We start from the raw sequence: 24,954 nt of genomic DNA on the forward strand, positions 1-24,954 counted from the left end.
CATTTGGACTATGTAATGCTCCTGCAACATTTCAAAGGTGCATGCAAGCTATCTTCTCAAATTTGATCGAGAAAAGCATCGAGGTGTTCATGGATGATTTTTCTGTGTACGGGTCGTCATTTGACTTGTGCTTGAAAAACCTTGATATGGTGATGGAAAGATGTATTGAAACAAATTTGGTTCTCAACTGGGAGAAGTGCACTTTCATGGTAACGGATGGGATAGTTCTTGGCCACAAGGTATCTTCAAAAGGGCTTGAGGTTGATCCGGAAAAAATCGAAGTTATTGAAAAGCTTCCCCCTCCGGTGAATGTGAAAGGCATAAGGAGCTTTCTGGGACATGCTGGGTTCTATAGAAGATTCATCAAGGATTTCTCCAAGGTCGCAAAGCCTTTGAGTAATTTGCTCAACAAAGGTATGGAATTTAATTTTGATGAATCGTGTTTAAAAGCTGTCCTAGAACTTAAAGAAAATTTGACCACCACACCCATAATTGTCGCTCCTAATTGGTCGCTTGAGTTTGAACTCATGTGCGATGCTAGTGACTATGCGGTTGGTGCGGTTTTAGGCCAAAGGAAGAACAAAAATTTCCATGCTATACATTATGCGAGCAAAGTTTTAAATGAGGCACAGGTTAACTATGCCACTACTGAAAAAGAGTTGCTTGCAATTGTAATTGCATTGCAAAAGTTTCGTTCTTACCTTATTGGTTCTAAAGTGGTGTGTTATACTGATCATGCCGCAATCAAATATCTTCTCACCAAGCCTGATTCAAAACAGAGGCTTATTCGGTGGATTCTTTTGCTTCAAGAATTTGATCTTGAAGTGAGAGATAAGAAAGGTACTGAAAATTTGATTGCGGATCATTTGTCTCGGTTAGTGAATACCGAGGTTACTAAACATGAAAAAGAAGTGAGGTAAGAATTCCTGGATGAGAAACTGTACATGGTACAAGAAGTTAGACCCTGGTTCGCGGATATGGTTAACCACAAAGCATCCGGCTGGATACCGGAGGATCTAACTTGGAATCAAAGAAAAAAGTTTTTGAACGATGCTAATTTTTATGTTTGGAATGAGCCTCACTTGTTTAAGTTGAGTAGTGACAATCTTTTGAGAAGATGTGTCGCGGATGAGGAAACAAAAAGCATTTTGTGACATTGCCACAATTCGCCGTATGGTGGTCATTTTAATGGGTTGCGTACGGCCACGAAAGTCCTTCAATCGGGATTTTGGTGGCCTACTTTGTTCAAAGATGCTTACCACCATGTTGCCTCATGCGACAGTTGTCAAAGAACTGGTGGAATAGGGAAAAGAGAGGAAATGCCCCTCCAAAGTATTTTAGAAGTAGAAGTATTTGATTGTTGGGGCATTGACTTTGTTGGACCATTCCCTTCCTCAATGTCAAATGAATACATCTTGGTGGTTGTGGATTACGTGTCTAAGTGGGTTGAAGCGATTGCTTCACCCAAAGCAGATGGTAAGACCGTGATCAAATTTTCGAAGAGAAATATATTTTCGCAGTTTGGCACGCCAAGAGTGTTAATTAGTGATGGAGGATCTCATTTCTGTAATGCCCCGCTTGAGAAAGTGTTGGAGCAATATGGAGTAAAGCACAAGGTAGCTACTCCATATCATCCACAAACTAATGGGCAAGTTGAGAGGACCAATAGAGAGATAAAGAGAATTCTTGAAAAAACTGTGTCTAGCTCTAGGAAGGATTGGTCGATGAAATTAGATGAAACCTTGTGGGCGTATCGGACCGCTTTCAAAGCACCGATCGGTCTTACACCATTCCAAATGGTGTATGGTAAAAGTTGTCACCTTCCCGTAGAACTAGAACATAAGGCATATTGGGCCTTGAAACTTTTGAATTTTGACCACAAGTTGTGTGGTGACCAAAGAAAAATCCAACTTCATGAGTTGGAAGAAATGAGATTGCATGCCTACAAGTCTAATTCTATCTACAAAGAAAAGACCAAATTCTATCATGATAGTAAGATTAGAATGAAAGACTTTAAGGTAGGGCAATTGGTGTTACTCTTCAATTCCCGGTTAAGACTTTTTCCAGGAAAGTTGAAGTCGAAATGGTCTGGACCGTTTTTGGTCAAAGAGGTTAGAAGCCATGGGGCTATTGTGATAGAGGACCAAAAATCTAAGCAAGAGTGGGTTGTTAACGGTCAGAGGTTGAAGGTTTATCGAGGAAGCGATTTTAATCGTGAAACTAGTGTTTTATCGTTTGGTGATCCTTGATTGCCTTTGACCGTCGAGCTGACTGACGTTAAACAAAGCGCTCTTGGGAGGCACCCCAAGTTGTATATATTCACTTGTATTTGTGTTATTTTTGCAGGTGGGATTTTTGAGTTGTCGTCGAGCCAGAAACGATCTACCGGTATTTTTAGATGTGCTGAGCTTATGCAGCTTTTCTGCTGTTTCTAGTGTAGCGCGCGCCGCACCCATATGCGCGCGTCGCGCGCTAGGTGACTTCAAGCCCCCTTCCAGGCAGAGATGAGGGCGCGTCGCGCCGGTTCTGCGCGCGTCGCGCGCTGTACGTATTTTTGAATTTTTTTTTTTGTTTTGGGCCCGCCCATGCTGGGCCCGACCCGGTTTCGTTTACAGAACCAAGCTTTAGGGTTTTGGAGGTCTTTGCCTCCATTCCACCCTTTTTCCTCTTTGTTTCAAGAGAAGAAAAACAACACACACACTTGCTCTTAATAGATTGTTGCATTTCCTCACTATTTTCGTTGCTCCATTGTCATCATCATCAAAGGAATGACACCTTTTTTGAAAAGAAAGAAAGTTGGTTCTGGTGAGGGTTCTTCCTCACAAGCTGCTAGGTTTGATCGGACAAAATTTCAAGGACCGGAGCAAGAGGCTAGGTACCATGAGCTCGAAAGCCGTGTTGTGTGGAGCGAACGCACGGTAGTTCATATTGACCACGGCCTCTTCCAAAGGGCGTGGACTACTTTGGCTGAAACTTATTGGAACAAGTTGTTCACTCCAGGACAATTCTATCAGGTAGAGATTGTCAAAGAGTTCTATGCGAACGCCTTGCCTCCGAGCAGTTGGGTGGGCACTGAAGCTTACCCGTTTAAAACATGGGTGAGAGGTAAGGCCATTGATTTTAGCAAAGACGCAATTTTTGATTTTCTTGATAACCCTCTTGCTTTGGTGGAAGAATGTGAGTACCATCCCAGGTTGAATAGAGGAAATTGGGATGTGGAGAGTATTAGGGAGAAGATTTGTAGGGCTGGTTTCACTTATACTCTGACTAAGGCTAGGCTACCAAAGACTTTTACTCGTAGTCAGTTGACGGAGGAGGCTCAGTTGGTGACCTCGGTGGTCCTTTACAACATAAGGCCACGAAGTCACACTTCCTCCATCACCATTGATACTGCAGGTCTGGTTCAGGGTATCTTGAATGGTGATAACATTGATGTGTCTCGGATTGTGGCAAATGAGCTGAAAAGAGTCGCCTTGAATGGGACTCTTCATGGAGATGGGGTAAAGTGTAGACTAATTTTTCCTGGTTTGATAATGGGTTTATGCAGGAAGGCTGGTGTCCGGTTTTCATCTGGGGGTATGATTCCCATGGATGGTGTTGTCGATGATGTTTTTGCTAATAGGTACTGTTTTCCTGGAGGCCGTCCTTTTGGTGCTGCTGCTCATGCACCTGACCTTCCCAATGCTGCTCAAGCTGTTCCTGTTGCTGCTGCACCGCATGCTGGTTCTCAGTATGGTGATGCAAGTGACTGGAACTATCAGATGCATATGGCGCATCAGAGAGCATTTATGTTTTTGCAGGATTCTATCCGGCAGCTATCTCTGTAGCAGCCTGTTGGTTCCAGGGATGATTTGTCTGCTTATGCTTCATGGCCTGAGGGCAGGCCAGATCCTGAGGAGGGAATGGAGCAAGATGATGAGGAGACTTCCGATGCGGAGTAGATCTTATGCTTTATTGCTTTATGTTTTATTGTTTTTAGTTTTATGTTAGAACAATTTTTAGTTACTTTGTTTTTAATGTTTATAATTTTGTTCCATCCTTTTGGATGAGGTACTTTGAAAGGCTAAGTTTACGCCTTTGGATAGTTAACACCGTTTGGTGTGGTTTTTATTTTATATAAGTTCAGTTTATTTTATTTTTGCATTTATTTATTTTTAAGTAGTTTTATTTTAGTTTAGTGTTTATATTTTAGAAATAATCGTTTTGATAAGTTGTCCTGATGATTAATTAGCTGGAACACGATTTTTTGTTGTCACGATGAATTTGGGTGATGCAACTCAATTTGAGTGGTGATGATATAAGTTGAAAACTGTACGCACAAGGTACATCCTTTATCGTTTTATTTATCAAGTACCTTTGATTCTGATGCTTTTAATTGTACAAATTAGTTGTCATTAATTTCTGTGGATAAAATTAGTTCAATTGTGAATCACTTTAGCCTAGCTGTAGTTGTGAGGAGACTTTCCACTGTGTATATATATAAATTGTGCTGGATACCAGCAATGTGCATTTTAACTCGTTTTTATTATGATTAATCTTGCATTGTTATTAAATTGTGTTAAGCATGAAAGTGATCAAGGCGTTTTGTTCTGCACTATGAGAAAAACTTCCAATCCAATTGTAACATACCCGGTGAGTGTGTGAGTATTTGCTAACCACTTTGAGCCGTTTGCCAAGATTCTTATCGGTTAAGCTTATGTTGTATATAGATCTCTATACCGATTTTTGATAGAATCTTGATGACTTTCTTTTCTTTCTACCTTGAACTGTTGCCATTTGATATGGTAAGGATTGATTCCTTTTTGCCTTAGAATAGGGAGCATTCTTAGTGATGTCTTGGTAATATACAAGTTGGGGAGAATGAAATAAAGGTGTACATTGGTGAGGACAAATCAAAAGATAGTGCTCAAGGGGTATATATATTTATGAATATAATAAAGAAAAGAAAAAGAGTAGAAAAAAAATATATATGAAATAGAAAAAAAAAAGAAAAAGAAAGAAAGAAATTTTTTTTGTGAACCTTGAGCAAGTAATGAATAATGTGGTGAACTTGGTTGTTTAGGTTGTGATAATTGAATTTGAATGCTCTCTTAGGTTTTGACACTTTCGATTCAATGGCCGTGAGATATGACACTTCCTTGTTAACCAAGCCAAGCTACAACCCGAAAGTCCTTAGTGATTCATGCTTATACACTTTTTATATGTCTTGTGCTTAGATGAGTTCATAATTAATTCGGTATGTTTGCGTCATTGTCTGGTGAGTGTTAGGATCCTCCATTTTTGTTCTCTCAGTAGAGAAGTGCGTAGGTGTGATTCATTCTTGAACTTCTTTTGCTTGTGGAATTTTTGACATAGAATTTGTATATAAGATTAGCATTGTTATCATGGTACTTTGATGGAAACTGGTAAGGATTGATCTTTGTGTACTTTTGGAATTTGAACCATTCAATTGTTCTTGTTTCTACCTTGTTGTTTCATTTGTGATATTTTGTGTTCCCGGTAATTTATCATTGTTTTGTTTGAGGACAAACAAGAGTTTAAGTTGGGGAGAGTTGTTAGGTGTCAAATTGTGTTCATATTTAGTTTAATTAATGGCACCTTTCGACCGTTTTTATCGGATATTCGTACAATTCCCTGAAGTTTTAGATAATTATTTATAGTTTATAATATTAAGCTTTCATTTTATGTTAATATGTGTTTTAGTTATGATTTTGTAGGTTTTAGCCAATTTTGGGGAAGTTTGGAGCTTGTTTTGGCCTTGATTGAAGAGTGATGGGCAGAAGTTAGCGCGCGTCGCGCGGAGATATGGGCGCTTCGCGCCCTGGACAAGTTATTTTGAAGCTTCAAAGTAGAGAGTTGCGCGCGTCGCGCGTCTGGGCGGTTTATATTTTTTAAGTGTAATGGCGCGTAGCGCGCTGGAGGGCGCGACGCGCCCTGGACAGAAAACAGTTTTACTATAAAAGGAGTAAATTTGATATTTTACTTTCTTCTTGACATTCTTAAGAGCTCAAGGAACCCTAACTACTGTAGCAAACTGAGAATTGGAGATTCGAAGCTTTGATCGTCGATTAATCGCCGTAGATGCTTGTTGATCTTCATCCTTTCCTTCTTGAGCAAGCTACCATTTTCATGGATAGCTAAATCTCTTTTGTATCAAGATAAGATGTAATCTTCCTAGCCTTTTGTATGTATTTCTTGTGAATATATTGTGTATGAACAAGTGATGATCAATATAGATGGTTTAGTTTGTTTATTAAAGCTTTTCTATGGTATAAGTGTTTGAGACATCAATGTTTGTATCTAGACCTAACTTTATCATCTATCAAACTATAAGTTGCAGACATGGATTTAGCGTTTGATGTGTACTTAGTATCGGTTTTAAAATGTTATTTGTATTGTTTAAACGGTGGAGAAATCGTCGGTTAAACAATACGGTAAATCTAGCTATATCATTGCGGGCACGGACGATATAGACGTCGATACGTAATTATATTGATCGTTAACAAGTTCATATACATATATTTATAGGAAGACATACAAATTTAGGTCGATGAAATCGAATCTTGATACATTTTTTTAACTTAGAACTTTCATTAATTTACTCTTTGCTACTAAAGTGTTGAATGATCTTTTGCAAACCCAAAACTAAAGTAACATTAACTCAAGACAAAATAGGCTATAGAATGGCGGTGATATCGCAATAATCCCTATGGATACGATATAAACGAAAAGTACACCACAATACTCTTTCAACAGCACCCTACGCGCCTCAATTTCGGAACACTTTATGCAAGTCTTCCGATATGTAAATAAACAAACCGCAACGCATTCCCCAACTCTTCCGGTTCACAAGAAAAACCACCCGGAAGTCTTTCTAAAACTGTTCAGGAAAGATGAAAACCAAACTGGAATACTTTGATAAAGTGTTCCGGTAAGCTCTTCTGCAAACTGGAAGAGTTTACCAATGCATTCCGGAATGTGTTTCCGAAACTCTTTTCATATGTCTTCCAGAATGCTTTTTGCCATTTTTTGAATTTTTTTATGTTTTTTTCAGGAATGGAAATTCCGCTCCAGATTTGTCAAAAAACGAGACAACTGTAGATACCACCGATGCTTTCACAACTTCACAAAGATTTGTCATACGGGAAGAGGTTATCTAATGGTTTAAAGAAACTGGAATCAATAATAAAGTGACCATTATCATCACCCATTTGGACATCAAAATAGGCAAAAGAGGAAGAAGCAACAAAGTGATATTTGGGTGCGATAAAGGGGGAAAATATAAGGATAAAAGTGAGACTCAAAGTTCTACTAAGAGACGTGGATGTCCATTCAAAATCAGGTCGACTCCAGCAAAAGATGGGTCTAGATGGAAGGTTGATGTAAAATGTAGAGTTCATAATCATGGTTTACCAGTTAGATTAGAAGGTCATTCCTTTGTTGGTAGGTTGACAACAGATGATAAGCAGTATGTTGCTGATTTGACAAAGAGACATGTTCTGCCTATACACATATTGATTTCCTTGCAAGAGCGAGATCCTGAAAATGTCACTCGTATCACGCAAATATACAAGCATAAGAGTGTGATAGAAGCAGAGATAAGAGGTCCAAGAAGTGAGATACAACATTTGCTTAAGCTTATAGAGGAGGCGAACTATGTTTATTGGAGTAGGAAAAGGGATGATTCAGAAGTTTTGAGAGATATTTTTTGGGCTCATCCAGATTCGGTAAAGTTGCTGAATCTTTTTCCAACTATCTTGATTATGGACGCCACATATAAGACCAACAAATATAGGCAACCTCTGTTTGAAATAGTTGGCATGACATCGACCGAGTTGACATTTACGGTTGCATTTGCTTATATGGAGTGTGAGCAGACAGAGAGTTATTGTTGGGTCTTGGATAAGCTGAAGCAATTGTTTGTGAAGAAATATGTGGGTCCACAAGTGATTTTGACGGATAGAGATCTTGCTTTGATGAAAGCAGTTGAAGTTGTGTTTCCCACGACGCATAACTTGCTATGTCGTTTTCACATTAACAAAAATGTTGGAATGAAATGCCAGGAATATGTGATGAAAGACATGCAAGAGACGATAGACACATTGTGGAAAGATGTTGTATGGGCTAGTAATGAGGTTGATTATGGTGTATGGTTGCAGTATCTTGAAGGCGACGTCTGTAATCCTTGAATGGGCGCCATATGACGTCTGTAGGAGTCAGCTGGTCCAAAACCGGTCTCAGCTGATCCACCTTCATGGCTCCTTGCTTATACGACCATCTCATCGCCCGAGGAAGCCCATGATTTTCAAATGGATGCCAGTTCTCTCCTTTTGCTTCCAAGTGTGGGAAAGTACTCATGAATCCAACACTGTTACCAAATAAATTATATCATATAAATTAATATACATATATTAAATAATATAAATAAAAATATATGAATTAACATACAATTAATTAAAGGATAAAAATTAAAATAACATAAATACCTATAGAAGATTAGGATATCCACCTAACTGCTTGCAACTAAACATAGATGCATCTCCAAAATGTCTATAGAGAGTGACCAGTGCAGTAGATGCCCAACTATAAGCACTAAGTCTCTCTAAGTCTCTAAACAGCAGCAAATATCGGGCCTCAACAAGAGTAAAGGTCTTGTCCCCAAAAATTGTACAACCGACCAACATCATAAGATATGCCCTGGTCGCAAAAGCCCAGCTACTAGCAGCATGATGCTGCACAAATCTATCGTATAACCACTGCAATGAATAATAAGCTCCTCTGCAGTCACGCAGATGTCGAGCCATCTCACCCCTCTCCAATTGTTAGAATATAGGATAAGTATTTCCTTTATCGTTTCCTCAGGGATTGATGCGATACTACCACCGTTCTACAGTTTAGTGTATTTTGAGTTAAGGTTGGATAAAAGTTTGGTGACATAAAATGTAGAGAGCATGAAAAGATAATAAAGACAATAAAATAGGGTTTGAAAACAATTTGAGTAAACTGTGCCAAGATTAGTGTTCATTAGTTTGCTTCATATGTATTCTAAGAATCATGTATATGAACCTATTAATGATTAATACAACCACATATCCTCTCGACACCCTTTATCTCTAAAGCAATATTGTAATTATTATCATATTAACCGTCAGATGATCTCTCATGCCGACAATCAACTTGATAATCTTAAAAGCTTGATACAAGTGATTATCAACTCACAAATCTATCTCTAGAGTTTGTTTATTGATAGATGAATATCCTTTAGGTCAAGATTTGAAATATATCTCTCAATAGTGATCCAAAACAACAAATATAACATGAATAACAAGATATTCACCATATATTAATCATCAACCAAGTCCATATACAAAAGATCAAAGAAAATACATATTTACAAACTAACTACGTCTAATCTTGACACAAGATGAAACTTAGCTCTCCATAGCCATGGAAGCTTCAACAACAAGCAACAAAACAAGATTCGGTAGCATCAAACTCAAAGAAAGATGAAAGAAGATGCTTTGAAATCTTGAAGATTCACTTGAAAATGGATTTTTCTCTCCTCTTTTCTCTTGCCCTAACTTTTTGTAAAAGTATGTTGTGTTAAAAGTAGGTAAGAACCCCAAAATATCATGTTAAAGTGCCTAAACACAAGTGACCAAAAAGTAGGTCCTCTAAGCGGCCTAGGTCCGCTAAGCGGACATCCCAAAATATATGTTTTGTCTTCAGCATCCGCTAAGCGGACTCAAATTTGGATTTCGCCTCTGCCAAGCTTCGCTTCAAGCGGGGTGATGAAATTTTGGAGCATAAGCGCGCTAGTGGTCCGCTTAGTGGACCTTCTGATACCCAACTTCTTCTTTTAGTCTCCAAACCTTCTTCCAAGCTCATTCCATTAAAGCCTTTCATTCCAAGCTTGCCAAAATAGTCAATACCTATATAAAAGGTAAATAAAAGTCATAAAACTAAACTTATGTACAATCTAAACAAAAATGTTATTTATTTACATACTATTACACTAAAAAGAATAAAACTTGGTGAAAGATTTAAGAAATACCACAAAATCTATACACAAAATATGTACAATTAGGATTCTAACAACTCTCCGCAACATTTGTTTATCCTTGAACAAAGCTAGCTCACAAGCACAAAACTAATATTCATAAAAGGTTAGCAACACAAATTGAATTGTTCAAACTTGAATTACATACCTACAAGATAAGTCTTCCTTGCTTGTACAAGATTCTAATATGACTATGAGCTAAATTCTAAACACAAAACATTTCAACACAATTGCATTAAGGAAATAATGTTCATGAATGAATCTCCTAAGTTTCACTTCACAAAATATGAAGGACAAATGCAATGATAGCATATGGGACTTATCACACTCACTAGCAATGGTGCACATCCAAAACAATTCATATATTCATCTATACTATGCACACGAAACAATAGACACAAAGATCACTGAGGGCTTCATTCGGTTGTAACTTGGCCTGGGTTCCAAACAAGTGATAATATATGTACACGACCATTGAAACAAAAAGGGTGAATGATCATGGAAAGCATTTATTTATTTACACAACTACATATTTGTTACCCTTTTGTTCTTCAACACACAATGCATTCTTTTCATTTCTTTGAATCATTTAGATTTTTCTTCTTTCTTTACTTTTTGTTCTTTCTCTTTTTCATTTCTTTTCTTTTTCAAAGAATTCATTGCACCACCATTTTCTTTCTTTTTCTTTTATTTAGTAGACCTCTCTCCCCAACTTTAAACATTTCTATCCATCAAGGCATCAATGCTTTCCATTCAAGGTTCAATTGCTATTGAGTTAAGTGTTTACCAAAGAAAGTTTTCAAGTGAATCGAGACTTTTCTTTTCTTATCATTCAAAATTTATTGCATTTTTCGTTGATTCACTTGTCAAAAATAAATTTTTAGGCTCAAAATTGGTTGCAAATGATCACACTCTAACGGGTAGCCCTTTTTATGGTGGTTTTTCTCGTAGTGCTCAAAAAAATTTTCCTCGATCCCTTCTAAGTCCTAATGTCTCATAACAAAGCAAGATTAAACATGAATCATTTGAGTTAACACATATTGCTAGAACACTATTATTTTTGTACAAAGTGATTCAAACATAAACAAGATTTACAAAATGCAATGTGGCTCAAAATTTGTGTAAAGCACCTAATCCATAGTCATATTCTAATCTACAAAGCAATAAAATTCTTACCTTGGTATGTACATCATCAAGAATATTATCATCACCATCCCAATTTGATGTTGACACACCTTGGCACAACTTTGCTTCTTTAGAGCATAACTTCTATTTCAAAGACAAACACAAAAAATTTATATACACCATATATACAATATATGTACACCCTAACCTACAATTAACCAAAATATGTTAACTAACCTAACTTAATATAAAAGAAATCGTATTTATATACATTCTATATACTACTAATAATCCTAAACAAACTAAATAACACTACTAAAAACACAATACTATACTAACAACATTAAAATTAATACTTAAAATAACAACAAGGACATAAATTGCCCACAAAAGAACAAAATACTTAAAACATTCAACTTAATTAAACAAAGGCATAAGTTGCCTACAAAATATGTTCGGGTGGCACCCATGGCCACCAAAGTACAACACAAAACCTCATCCGCATACGGATGGAACAAAATATCAAACATCAATATTAAACTAAAATACTACCAAGTCTTAATCATAAAGTTAAAGTAGTACGATAAAAGAAATAACAAAAACTAAACATAAACTAAACAACATAAAATTAGCATAACATCGTCAATCATCTTCTCCTTGCTCCATATCTTCCTCTGTCTCTTCATCCTCTTCGGCTTCCTCATCCACCCCCTCTCTGAAAAATGGCCTCTCCACGGGCCATGCACAATGAGCTTCATACTCCTCATTGGTCGGAAAAGTAGGAACATCTGCCGGATTGCACTTGTGGCGGTATAACTTACAAAGGGAGTCATGAATCATCGGTTGCGATCTCCTATTTGCATCAAAATAAGCTCAATTATACCTGCAAGCCAGCTGTTCATTATACCTTCCAGCAACAGGAGGAGCCATAGCCTGTGGTTGAGGTTGAGCTCTAACACCTAGCTTGGGATATCATTACCTGTGAATGTAGCCGGTGTTCACAATATTGGTGATATTCATGCTTACCGTATCAGGAATCTCCACACCAGCTTTCTTGCAAAGTCCCATAATGAGACCAGGAAATCCAAGCTGAGTTGTAGGCTTCGTCCCCAATTTATGACCACTTGAAGCCAAAACCCTTATCTCCTAAGAGATAATCTGTGCGACATCAACTTCTCCCCCAGTCATAATCCACCATATCAAACAAGACATATCTATAGTGAGGTCGAAGTTGTGGCTTCTTGGTTTGATATTGCTCAGCAAGAGAACCATATACAACTGCGCCATTTGGTTCATGTTCCCTCTATCCATTTTTGTTATGTAATCAGAAGGATTAAGAGTGAACCCACGGTTTTCAAATGAGAGAACATTAGAAATTTCCTGCATATTCCAAGTTTTAGCAGCTACTTTCCTTGCATATGCACACTTCCCACCTGCCGGAAGGCACAAAGGTTCACCAAGGAATGAGTTAATTGCATCCCTAGTGAAAGACACCGCCCTACCTCTCACATATGAGTTGTAAGTGTATTTCATCCCTTCCACGGGCAAAGAATTGGCGTAGAACTCACGCACAATGTCCACGTTGATTTGTGTTTCCGGAGAGATGATGGCTTCCCACTTCCTAGTTTCAATGTTTTCTAAGAACTCTCTAAAGGGACCGGTAGGCGGAATGTTGAAAACTTTCTTTGGCCAAATCTTTCGATCACATAATTTGCCGAACCTCTCTTGTTGTAGTGGGCCCAAAAACCTGTGAGTACCAAAAGGGGGTGTTGGTGCAGTACCGGAACTTGATCTGGTATGTTGCCTGGCTCTCTTTCCTCCATCAGCTCTTGACGACATTTGAAAAAAAATCAACATAGATACACCAAACATCATCAAAACAGAGTCAATTAAACCAAATAAGCTTCTTAAAACAGTACACGAGCCAGGGACCCATGGCAATTCAGCCCATAAAACAGAAAAAAAACTGCAACAAACAAGGTCTACTTAGCGGACGGGGGTCGGCTTAGCGGACCTGCGCAGATTTTCAAAAATTCTGCAGACAGCAGGTCTGCACCAATCAACTATAATGGCTTCAAACCCCTCTTTCATACACAGTATAGTAGCAAGGAAGAAGCATTGGATGAAGAATACTACTAAAACCCTTAAATCTACCTACCCTAAACAACAATCTAACATAACCTAACATATCAACAAATTTTCTTCTTAAAAACAGTACCCATTCACAAAATCTACTCCTAAATCACACATTTAATCATAATAAATATATCTACTACACAAATCCTAGTCTCTAATAATCTAAAAGCAAAAAGTACTAAGATAAAAAGCATTACATACCTTGAATTAGCAAGAAATATGAACGAAATTTGCAGAGATTTAACAAAATCAAAGATTTTCTTTGAATTGATTGAAGTTGAAATGGTGGAGAAGAATAAGGAAGTTGTTACCTTTGAAAGTTTTGTGAAATGTGGTGAGTTAGGGTTAGAAACCCGCTCAGCCACTGAAACAGTGCTTTATTGGGCCTTTGGACCGGTTCTGGTCCATTGGGACCTTTAATTTTTTTCTTCTGTTTTTTCGCAGGTCCGCTTAGCAGATAACAGAAAACTGCATTTTTCTGGTTTTTCAGCAGACCAGTTTTCCCCGACTTTTCTCCACCGATTTTCCAACATCCAAAAACACAAGAAACAGAAAATACTTACAATGTTGGGGTGCCTCCCAACTAGCGCTTTATTTAACATCGGTTAGCTTGGTGATCCGAGGCGGCTTCACGCATCAAAGAACGGAACAACTTCCAAACTTCGGTCGACTTCACCACCAAGATAAGCTTTGAGTCTTTGACCATTCACAGTCCAACTTTAGTTTGTTGTCGGGTTTTCAAGCACAACCACTCCATATTCTTTCACTTCTTTTATTCGGAACGGACCCGACCATTTTGATTTCAACTTGCCCAGAAACAATTTCAATCTTGAATTAAACAAAAGCACCATTTGACCTTCTTTGAAATTCTTCTCCTCTATCTTCTTGTCATGATATCCCTTCACTTTCTCCTTGTAGATTTTGTTGGATTCATAGGCTTGAAGTCTCAATTCCTCCATTTCATGCAATTGTAACTTTCTTTTCTCACCACTTAACTTAGGATCAAAATTAAGCAACTTCAAGGCCCAATACGCCTTATGCCCCAACTCCACGGGAAAATGATAACTCTTCCCGTATACCATTTGAAATGGAGTGAGTCCAATCGGTGCCTTGTAAGCGGTCTGATAGGCCCACAAAGCTTCGTCTAACTTTTGCGCCCAATCCTTTCTTGAAGAAGAAACAATTTTTTTCCAAAATCCTCTTTATCTCACGATTAGATACCTCCGCTTTTCCATTGGCTTGTAGATGGTAGGGTGTTGTGAACTTGTGTTTCACACCATAATGCTCAAAGACTTTTTCCAGTGAAGTGTTGCAAAAGTGTGAGCCGCCATCACTAATTAGAACTCTCAGAGTACCAAACCTAGTAAATATGTTTTTATTCAAGAATTTGATTACGGTCTTGCCATCCGCCTTAGCGCACGCACTAGCCTCTACCCATTTGGAAACATAATCAACCGCCACCAAAATGTATTCACAAGCAAACAATGGTGGAAACGGGCCCACAAAATCTATACCCCAACAATCAAAAACCTCCACTTCCAACATATTATACAATGACATCTCATTTCTTTTATTCACTCCACCACTCCTTTGACAATCATCACAAACTTATGCATGTAAGTAGGCATCTTTAAACAAAGTAGGCCAAAATAATCCTGATCGAAGGACTTTTGTCGCCGTCCTTTGCCCACCATAATGTCCACCATAGGGTGAGTTATGACAATGCCATAAGATTCGCTTTGCTTCTTCCTTTGTCACACACCTTCTCAACACATTATCAACTCCATTTTTGAATAGGTAAGGATCTTCCCACACATAGAACTTGGCATCATGAAGGAATTTCTTTCTTGCACTTTTACTTAAATCCTCCGATATCCAACCCGACGCCTTATGATTGGCCATGTCCGCAAACCGCGGCCTTTCTTGCACCATAAACAACTTCTCATCCGGGAATGATTCTAAAACCTCTTCTTCTTTGTTGGTTACTTCTTCATTCACTAACCTTGACAAATGATCCGCCACCAAGTTTTCCGCTCCTTTCTTATCTCGAATCTCTAGGTCAAATTCTTGTAACAAGAAAATCCACCTAATGAGCCTTTGCTTTGAATCCGGCTTGGTGAGCAAATATTTTATAGTTGTATGGTCAATGTACACAATAACTTTCGAACCAATTAAATATGACCTTAATTTTTCTAATGCATTTACAATAGCTAGTAGTTATTTTTCCATTGTTGCATAATTGATTTGTGCTTCATTAAGAACCTTACTAGCATAATGTATAGCGTGAAAATTTTTTCCTTTTCTTTGACCCAACACCGCTCCTACCGCATAATCGCTAGCGTCACACATTAGTTCAAAATCAAGTTTCCAATCGGGCGTTATGATTATGGGTGCGGTGGTCAATCTTTGTTTCAATTCATTAAAAGCTAATAAACATGCATCATCAAAAATAAAAGGCTTATCTTTGTTGAAAAAGTTGCTCAATGGCTTTGCAATCTTCGAGAAATCCTTGATAAACCTCCTATAGAATCCCGCATGGCCTAGAAAGCTTCGAATTCTTTTGACATTTCTTGGTGGCGGTAACTTCTCAATAACCTCCACTTTTTCCCGATCAACTTCAATGCCTTTGGAAGAGACTTTATGACCAAGGACAATGCCCTCGGTCACCATGAAATTGCATTTTTCCCAATTAAGCACCAAGTTGGTTAACACATCTTTTCAACACGGCATCCAAATTCTTCAAACAAAAATCGAATGATGCTCCAAAGACGGAGAATTCATCCATGAAAACTTCCATTGTCTTTTCAATGAAGTCCGAGAAGATAGCTTGCATACATCTTTGGAAAGTGGCTGGTGCATTGCACAATCCAAACGACATTCGTCTATAAGCAAAAATTCCGAAGGGACAAGTGAACGCCGTTTTCTCTTGATCTTTAGGATTGACCGAAATTTGATTATATCCGGAATAGCCATCTAGGAAACAATAAAACTCTTGACCCGACAATCTTTCTAACATTTGGTCCATAAAAGGTAAAGGGAAGTGATATTTCCTAGTAGCTTGATTAAGCTTTCGGTAATCAATGCACATCCTCCATCCCGTGACTGTTCTTGTCAGAATCAACTCATTCTTGTCATTTGTGATCACGATCATTCCTCCTTTCTTAGGTACCACTTGGACTGGACTCACTCATGCACTATCAGAAATCTGATAGATCATTCCGACTTCCAATAGCTTCACCACTTCCTTCCTTACAACTTCTTTCATCGTAGGATTCAACCGACGTTGAGGTTGAGCAACCGGTTTAAAATCCTCCTCGATCATGATTTTATGCATACAATAGGCTGGACTAATCCCTTTTAGATCAGAAAGAACCCATCCTATTGCTTCCTTGTTAGCTATAACACATGAATTAACTTTTCTTCCTCCTTGTTTGATAATGAACCATAAATTATCGCCGGCTTCTTTCCACCTTCTTCTCGTCGCCTTTAACTAAAAAATGCCTAACCTTTTTATCATGGACAATGGAATAAGATTGATACTTGAACCCAAATCAACTAAACCTCTTCCCACATGAATATCACCAATAGTAACCGGCAAAGTGACTATACCGGGATCGCTCTCTTTTCTTGGTAAGGTACTTTGAATAATTTCACCACACTTTGCATCAATGACGGTTTCGGGCTCGGCGTACTTCTTCTTCTTCTTCTTTGTAAGAATATATTTCATGAACTTTGCATACTTAGGCATTTGCTCCAAAGCTTCCGAAAAATGAATGTTGATTTGCAATTTTCGAAATATATCCATGAATCGAGAGTAGAGTCTTTCATTATCCTTTCTTGTAGGTGTCGCTACCGCGAAAATTAACAGAGTCGCCAGTAACATATTTATCCTGAAAAGGAAGGGAATGCCAGCAAACCACAATACAAAACAACGGTCTCACAACCAGAGAAGAGGGTAAGGGAGTCGGTTACGCGAGGGGAAGGTATTAGCACCCCTCGCGCCCATCATATTTGATGGTATCCACGCTTGTGTCTAAAACTATGGGTGTGTAACAAATCTACGCCTAATCTGAACTAAAATGCATGCAAAATGTAGGGAAAAGAAAGAGTTATACTCGCATGGACCCTACCCCGCTGCCTACGTATCCTTTTTGAGGAATCAGAGGTACCGTAGCTCGTCTAACTAGTTTTTATTTGTTTTGTGTTTTTTAGGTGAGCGAGTTACATTCATACTCCGCTGCTCGACCTTTGGAGTCTTACGCTTGGGAATGGAGCGGAAATAACAAGCTCTTAAGAAAAGAAAATCAAAGAGTGTGGTTTGTGTTTTAAAGAATGCATGAGGAAAACCTAATCTAAGGGGGAAAGCTTGCTACCTATGTTATCATACAAAGGGTACAAGACTAAACTAAGCTAGCAACCTATGGGAAAAGCGAATGCAAACAAGAATATCACACAAACGAGCTCCGCTCATAAAGCAAACAAAACCACCGGCGCAGGCCGAGTAGTAGAAAAACGGTCCCGCCATAGCCAAGGGGAGCGAATCACCCGAGTCAACCAAGCATTAGACCTCGCGAAAATGATCGGGCCATAGACAAGAGGAGCGAGTCCCTCTCAGCAACCAAGCTGTCACGGATCCAAAAGGAAAACGGTGCATGCGTACACCGAGCATCAACATCGGTCAACATGAGCTAAGAAATGTGGGGGTTCGGTTGCATGAACCCTTTAACTGACATACTCGATAACAGGATCTTGTGCTGGTTCAGAAGCAAGCAACGAGTAGCGTGTGCTTACTGAACGGACTCGATGAGACTGGGCGGGGGTTGATTGCTAACCCTTTCCGCATGCCTTTCCATGAGGACTTAACGGAGTGCCTTTAAAGGTCTTATTACACCGTGACTCCCTGCCGCAAAGCACAAATATAAACACACCAACAAAAACAGGGCCTCTTTCAAGGGCTTGGCCAGATGAATGTCTAGGTCCTACTTCTCATGTTATAGGATGATGCGAAAAGTGGTAAAGTGCGAGAAAAGATAAAATGAAACGAGATCAATACCAAGCAGATTATGATCCGTGAATTGCTGCAAATAGTAATAAAGAAAACCAGAGATCCCGCAAGCGAGCTAGCAAAAGCAACAGGCAAATAATCAGCACACCGATTAGACTCGTAGTCAACAAGAATCGGCGCCGTGAAAATAAATCACGCGCTGATATGTGCGTCGAGCACAAACGTACTATACACCTGCAAGGGAACATGAAATCCAGACAATACAGATATAAATGTGACGTGCGCGTCTCATGATCGAGTACGCGAATCGGGAAGAGATAATGTCGTGTCCCGCAAGTAAAGCGGAACACGAGAGAATAAGCGTCGATCGGGAGTTGCCTTCAGAATGCCTTGCATACTAGCACACAAGTTAGAGATAACAAAAACCGCAATCGGAATTGCGTTAGTGCTTTACACCGAAAATGGATAACGAAATGAGAAATTAACACACTTTTTAAACATAAATCGAGCGAAAGTAAGATAACAACCAGAAATAGCACTCAAATGTTAATCAAATATGTACACAAGCATTATAGAAACCAAAGAAAATATTTACAAGTCAAAAGGTCGCCGAAACGGTAAAATCGGGTAAAAAACGATAAAAACTAAACTTGTCAGAATTAAACCAAAATTTCATGGTAAGCTAAAAATATGTCAAGGAACTCAAATATGCAGTCGGAATTTACAAAATCGACCCGGAAGCACGACTTTCGAAACGGGGCAGATGTGAAATCGATAAAAAAAGTCGGCCGAAACCGAAAATAAACCTCACTAATAGCTCAAAAAATATCAATTCATATGGAAAACATTATTTGCATGCTCAAAAACTCATCACAGTTCAAAAGTTATGGCATTTTTAGCAGAACCGACACACCGCACGCGCAAAGCATGAACCGAGCAAAACGTGATGAAAACACAAAACAGAAAAATGCAGCAGCTCAAACATCATTTATTAGCATCGAAACATGTCATGTAAACACTTAGAATCAAGCAACCATCAAATGCAACAAGTTTCATGTCAAATATGCAACAAAATACCAATTTTCATTAGTTGAAACTAGTGAAATGCAACACCATTGATGTCAAACGAAAATTCTGCATAATATCAATGTCATGACAGTCCCAAATAAGCCAAAGAAACACACTTAGACACAAGCGAAAAACTCATGGCATTTGCACAAGGTAGCATATAATTGGCAAGTAGAAAAGTAACATGGAAACATGATTTTCAAACACCAACACACTTGCATTACCATAGTTCTCATTCACATTAGAATGCCAAAAAACATTAATAAAATCACATCATTGAAATGACATTGGAAACTCATAAAATCAGCACTAAACCATAAGCAAATGTCAACAATTAACAACCACATCAATGCCTTTCAATCTTTCATCAATTATAGTCAAAAATCAACTCTCACACTCATTTTAAAAAACATGTTATGTGCCAATTTTAAATTCATGAACAAACTCAACATATCATCAACATACACCATCACTATTTTTGTAAATTGAATCAAGTAACCATTAAATCATCCTCCAGTCAATTATCATCCATCAATTAGCATCAATATCATCAACAATCAATTTTCATATTCAAGTAGCATATTAATTCACATTAACAAGCAACAAATACTAACATCAAACAAAAATTGAAGTGAATTACCAAAAACAAATGAAGAGATAAAGATCGTCGGATGAACACGAACACGACGCAAACACGAACACGAACGCGAATCCGAGAGATCTAGGGAGGGAGTGAGGCGCGCAAGAGTGTGGAGAGAGAGGTCTTCGAACTTCAATTGATGATCAATGAGGGAATAAGATCTTCATCCTTGTCTTGATCTTGATATGTTCTTGAGACTTGATGAAGATTGTTGGAGATTTTGAGTAATTTGGTGGTTTTGATTCAAGAGAATGGAGAGAGAATAGAGAGAAAATGTTTTTGATATTTTTGGGAGATTTGAAGTTATGAGATTTTTGGGTGAATTGAAGTTATGAGAGAAAAAGAGGGAAAATGAATTATATAGTGCGAGTGGTGAAATGTCAAAAACGCCCTTAATTATCTCTTTTTTTGCTCGCTTTCGAGGAAATGTGGCTCGGTGTGAAATTCGGAATCGGGACCAACGTCAACTCGAAGATGACTAAATTTGTGGATCGTAGCCGCGAGAATTGTCTCAATCCGATAAGCGGTAAAGAAATTACGCGCGTTTGAATGACGAGAAACGCCGATTCATCTGGCGCGACTGTGTAGAATTTTGTGAGTACCGCTCAAAGAACGCGATATAACTCTACCTTCGGCTCAAAATCTGAACGTGCACGTGTGACGAAGAATTGAAGCTAACGAAATTTGCGAGAAACTTCTGCTCGAATGGACTTCATATGATAAAAATCGAAGAAGTTATGAATTTTAAAACTTGTCGCGACATACCCGAAAACACACTTTTCACTAAAAAATCACGACGCTCTTCAAAATGCTGGGAACTTTCGGTGCATTATTGGTCGACGGCCCAAACATATGAAATCTCGAGAATAATTGCACAGAGATGCAGTTAAAATTTCGAGCAAATCTGACAAGCGGATCATGAGATATGAATTTTTTAAGGCCCAAAAACCTACATTCAGCACCATTTTTCACTGCGAACGCTCCAGTAATTTGCTAATTCGACCACCTTCCTCAAAGAATTGGTTTCTGAGCCAAACACGAAAGTTGTAGGGAACGTCGAAGCATTCCCGGCTATGTGGGATCCAAGCTCATAACACCTTCCAGCTAAGACTTGTGAATTTCTTCGCATTCTCACCGTATAAACCAATCATCACGTCACATATCCTCAAAACCATGAAAACTCTTTATTATTTTTCTTCCCTTTTCGAACGACAAACTAAACATCTTTGATAAATTATAGCTCAAATAAAGAGGGAAAATTTTGGGGTGCAATAGCTGCCCCTATTCAAACTTCTTGAACCTGACGAGCGAGAAACAAAAGTTTTGAACCGTCAAGGTGGAAGGAGACTGAATACCATAAGGAACTCAAAAATTTGCGCTCTTGATCAATAGAAGATTCCATCTTGCAATAAGAAGGAATGTACCCCCCCGCAAGCAGGGAGAAAAAACTTCAATTGACCTGGATAATTAAATAAGCTCTAACTTGCGATAAGAAGGAACGGGCACCCACAGGCAGGGGAAACACTTCAAATGATTTGGTTATCAAGAGAAGGAACATCTCGACTAATCTGAGTATCAGACATAGCAGATGTCTCTAAACTTGCATCGGGACAGATGTGTTAGGTCGATATGGGAATCGAGGGAGATACATCGGTTGATTCAGACATCAACGGGTAATAGGTATCTCTGATCTGGGAATCATGATTTGGGAATCAAGGCAGACATCTCTTCTGATGCAATTAAATCATCAGGTAGATATTCCTACTAATCTAGGAATTAGCGGCTAGCTCCTACGTAAGACCACGGGTGGTTGAACATTTGGTATTGGATGATCCTTGACTTGTTTTCCTTCATTCGTTCGGGTTGAACGTTCGGGTGTGTGAGATATTGCGATGGTATAATGTGATGTATGCTTGAGGGATATTTATCTGTATTACCATTGCGGATGTGCTTGTGGGAGTCTATAGGGTGTGTCATACCCCAAAATTTGCCCGACGGATCTATAACTTTCAAGGGTCAAAATTAAGAGTCATGGGGTTTGACATTCCTATTGTCAAACCCGCCCTCTTATAAAAAATCCTGAGAATGAGGTGCGATTAACAGGTGTTTCGGGATCTGAACGCTAAACCCAATTACTACAAGGGTTCTGCCACTTTTTGGATATAATCACCTTTTTATTAACATTTCTTTTGTTTTTAATAGTTTTATTAACTGTTATTCTCTATCATAATTTTGTTAACTAACTAATATTATTATTAGAATTATTAGTATAATTAAAGTTATAACTATTAATTTTAATATTAGAAATGTTATGATTTTTATTATTATTATTCTTTATTGTTGTTATTAAATTAATTAGTTGGGCAATAGGCCCATTGGGTGTATAAAACCCTAACCTAATACATTAATATAAATAGGTGCTATTTCTAACAATTAGGGGGGGGGCAATTTCTAACAACTAACAATTTCATATATTCTCACGTAGAAAGAAAAACCTGTACATACACTAATCAAAGAAAAAGAACAAGATATTGGCAAGTGTTGTGTTTCGTTGGTATTTGTTTTTTCCAGATTGGGACAACAAGTTAATAACGTGACAACACCGTCTTCGCCGTCGCCAGAAAAACGCGGACCTCCTCAAAATCGTTTCGCTCTACCACCAGCCGAGTCAAGCATCATCACAGCCGACGCCTCCCAACAACCGCCGTAGCATCCAAAATTAGCGTCAAAACACTCACGGTTGAGAGTTCCGCCATTATTGGGATTCGAAGCTCGGAATTGGGGTTTCCTAAACAAGGGGAAATTAGACCATGCTGGGAGTGCCATCGCGTTCAGGATGTTGGGTTGAATCGATTCATGTCATTTTTTTTCATGTATGAATCGCGTTTCATGAAGCATGAACTGGACATGTGAACGAATGTCGCAAGGAAGAAGAAGACTGTAGTCATTCGCGCGTCTGGTTTCGAATTTGATTCATTAGTTTTTATGTAAATTGTGGCGAGTATCATGGTATCAGTAAGGGAGTCATAGCCTAGTGGCAAAGGGCGTATGCATATCACTATCCAAACCGGGGTTCGATCCCCAAGAGCGACGCGTTATTTTCTTCAATTTTTGTGTTAACAAGTCTGGAGATCTAGTGCTTTGCTCTCCCTGCATGAGCATCATCGCCTGCGCTATCTACCACTGGATTTACTCCAGCCCTGATCCAACGTTGCTGAAGGCGCAGACCACCGTGGATCTGCAAGAGTGCGCCACACCGGATTGTTACCAGGTTTCTTTATATTTTTATATATATTTCTACAAATTGTTTAATTATATATATTATATAAATTGTTCAATTGTATATATCAATATGTATATAATTTAATTAATTATTTAAATTAGGATTAGGCTTTAGGATTATACTATTTTCCTGATTGTTATCGATTACTCGATTATTCGATGTAATTAATTTAATCAATATTAATTGGTAAATCACAAAAACCCTAGAAAAGTCTATTAAGATATTAGGGTTTGTCCAATCCCACCGGCCATTTGGCCAAGGTTTTAGGATTCAATTTATTATTCGTTCCGACTAAATCTATTGGTCGCGATGGTTAATAATCGATTGATTTAACTAATCAAATCCTATAAATTAAAATTCAAATAAATTTATTTTGCTAAATGGTTTTAACCATCTTATTGGTTATGATGATTAGCATACCTTATCAATTTGTTATTATTTGTAATCGAATCTATCGATTATGAGGGGTAACGATAAATTAATAAATCAATAATAAAACATATTAATTCATTATTAGTGATAATCGAATCAATCGATTTGAATTGGTAATGGTGCAAAACCCCAATCTTTTAACTATGGTGATCAAACCTATTGATCATTGCGGTTAATTGTGCCAAATCAGGGTTGTACGCCCGAAACATCTAAAATACACTAAACTACAATACTACAGGATTTTTATCCTGGGCAATTCAAAATGCCCTTTCAAATCAAATTCAAACTGCGATAGGCAATTCAAAGAGCCTCCAAACAATTTCCAAACAACTTCACACAATCTCTATAATCAATTCTAAGGCGTATAATCTTGTCCCCGAACTACGTTGACTCTGATTCTCCATAAGGAGATACGTAGGCACTTGGAAACAAGGCGAGTCCCCCTCTTCCAAACTCTAATCATGTTCAAATAATTAGCCTTTAACTTTTAATTACTCTCTGTCACCTTTCTTTATAGACCTAGCCATAAACCTTTATCTTTGAGATGTTAGCCTTTAGGAAAGGGTTGAGGGTGCCTAACACCTTCCCTCGACCTGAATATAGTATCTTACCCTGATCTCTATACTGCGTAGGGTTTCCTATTCGCCCTTCAGAATAGGTGGCGACTCTAAATCTATATTTTTTAGGGCAGGTTGCTACAGCTGGCGACTCTGCTGGGGATAACTATAAATGGTGAATACTATGCTCCTATAGGTTTTGGCAGGGTTTAGGTTTTGGCGAACTATTTAAGTTTTTGGCAAACTTTTTAGGGTTTGGCTAATTCGCCATTTTTATGGTTTGTGTTTCGTTTTATTTTTATTTATTTCTGCCTAAAATTATTTAATTATATATGTTTATATATTTGCATTTAATTGCATAAATGTTATATTATATGCACTGTTGTGTTATTATGTTGTGTTAAAACCCTAAGTGTGGGAGTTAACTTTGAGATCAATAGGGGAGTATGAATCTCCTACGAGTCTCATTGATAATTCCACTCGGAGTGGGTTGAGTATTCGGAAATGTCCAAAACGAGGCTTGACTTTGTTGAGGGCAGGACTGGATACTTGGCTGATCTCTCCGAGAACCTACCCCAAAAATTCGAACCTCATGGATAAAATGAGTTGTTCTAAAACCCAAAGAGACAAAAAGTCTCGGAGGCTACG

General features: G+C 38.3%; 1 protein-coding gene across 1 annotated transcript; it reads right to left on the bottom strand.

Annotated features, from left to right (window-relative positions):
• Positions 1-14,040: 14,040 nt before the first annotated feature.
• Positions 14,041-15,223, bottom strand: LOC131594496 (uncharacterized). The gene is made up of 3 exons (XM_058866648.1): positions 15,084-15,223; positions 14,543-14,909; positions 14,041-14,442 (listed from the first exon to the last, which is right to left on the bottom strand). Exons 1-3 carry the CDS (start codon positions 15,221-15,223, stop codon positions 14,041-14,043), a joined length of 909 nt encoding a protein of 302 aa, XP_058722631.1.
• Between the last annotated feature and the right edge of the window lie 9,731 nt (positions 15,224-24,954).

The sequence above is a fragment of the Vicia villosa genome, linkage group LG1 (assembly GCF_029867415.1).
Source record: "Vicia villosa cultivar HV-30 ecotype Madison, WI linkage group LG1, Vvil1.0, whole genome shotgun sequence".
Taxonomy (NCBI): domain Eukaryota; kingdom Viridiplantae; phylum Streptophyta; class Magnoliopsida; order Fabales; family Fabaceae; genus Vicia; species Vicia villosa.

Coding starts and splice junctions, on each gene's coding strand:
- LOC131594496 (XM_058866648.1), bottom strand. CDS start 15,223: ATGGCCAATCATAAGGCGTCGGGTTGGATATCGGAGGATTTAAGTAAA. Junction 14,910..15,083: donor GTTGATAATGTGTTGAGAAG/GTGTGTGACAAA, acceptor TGATTGTCAAAG/GAGTGGTGGAGTGAATAAAA. Junction 14,443..14,542: donor AAGCCAATGGAAAAGCGGAG/GTATCTAATCGT, acceptor TGGGCCTATCAG/ACCGCTTACAAGGCACCGAT.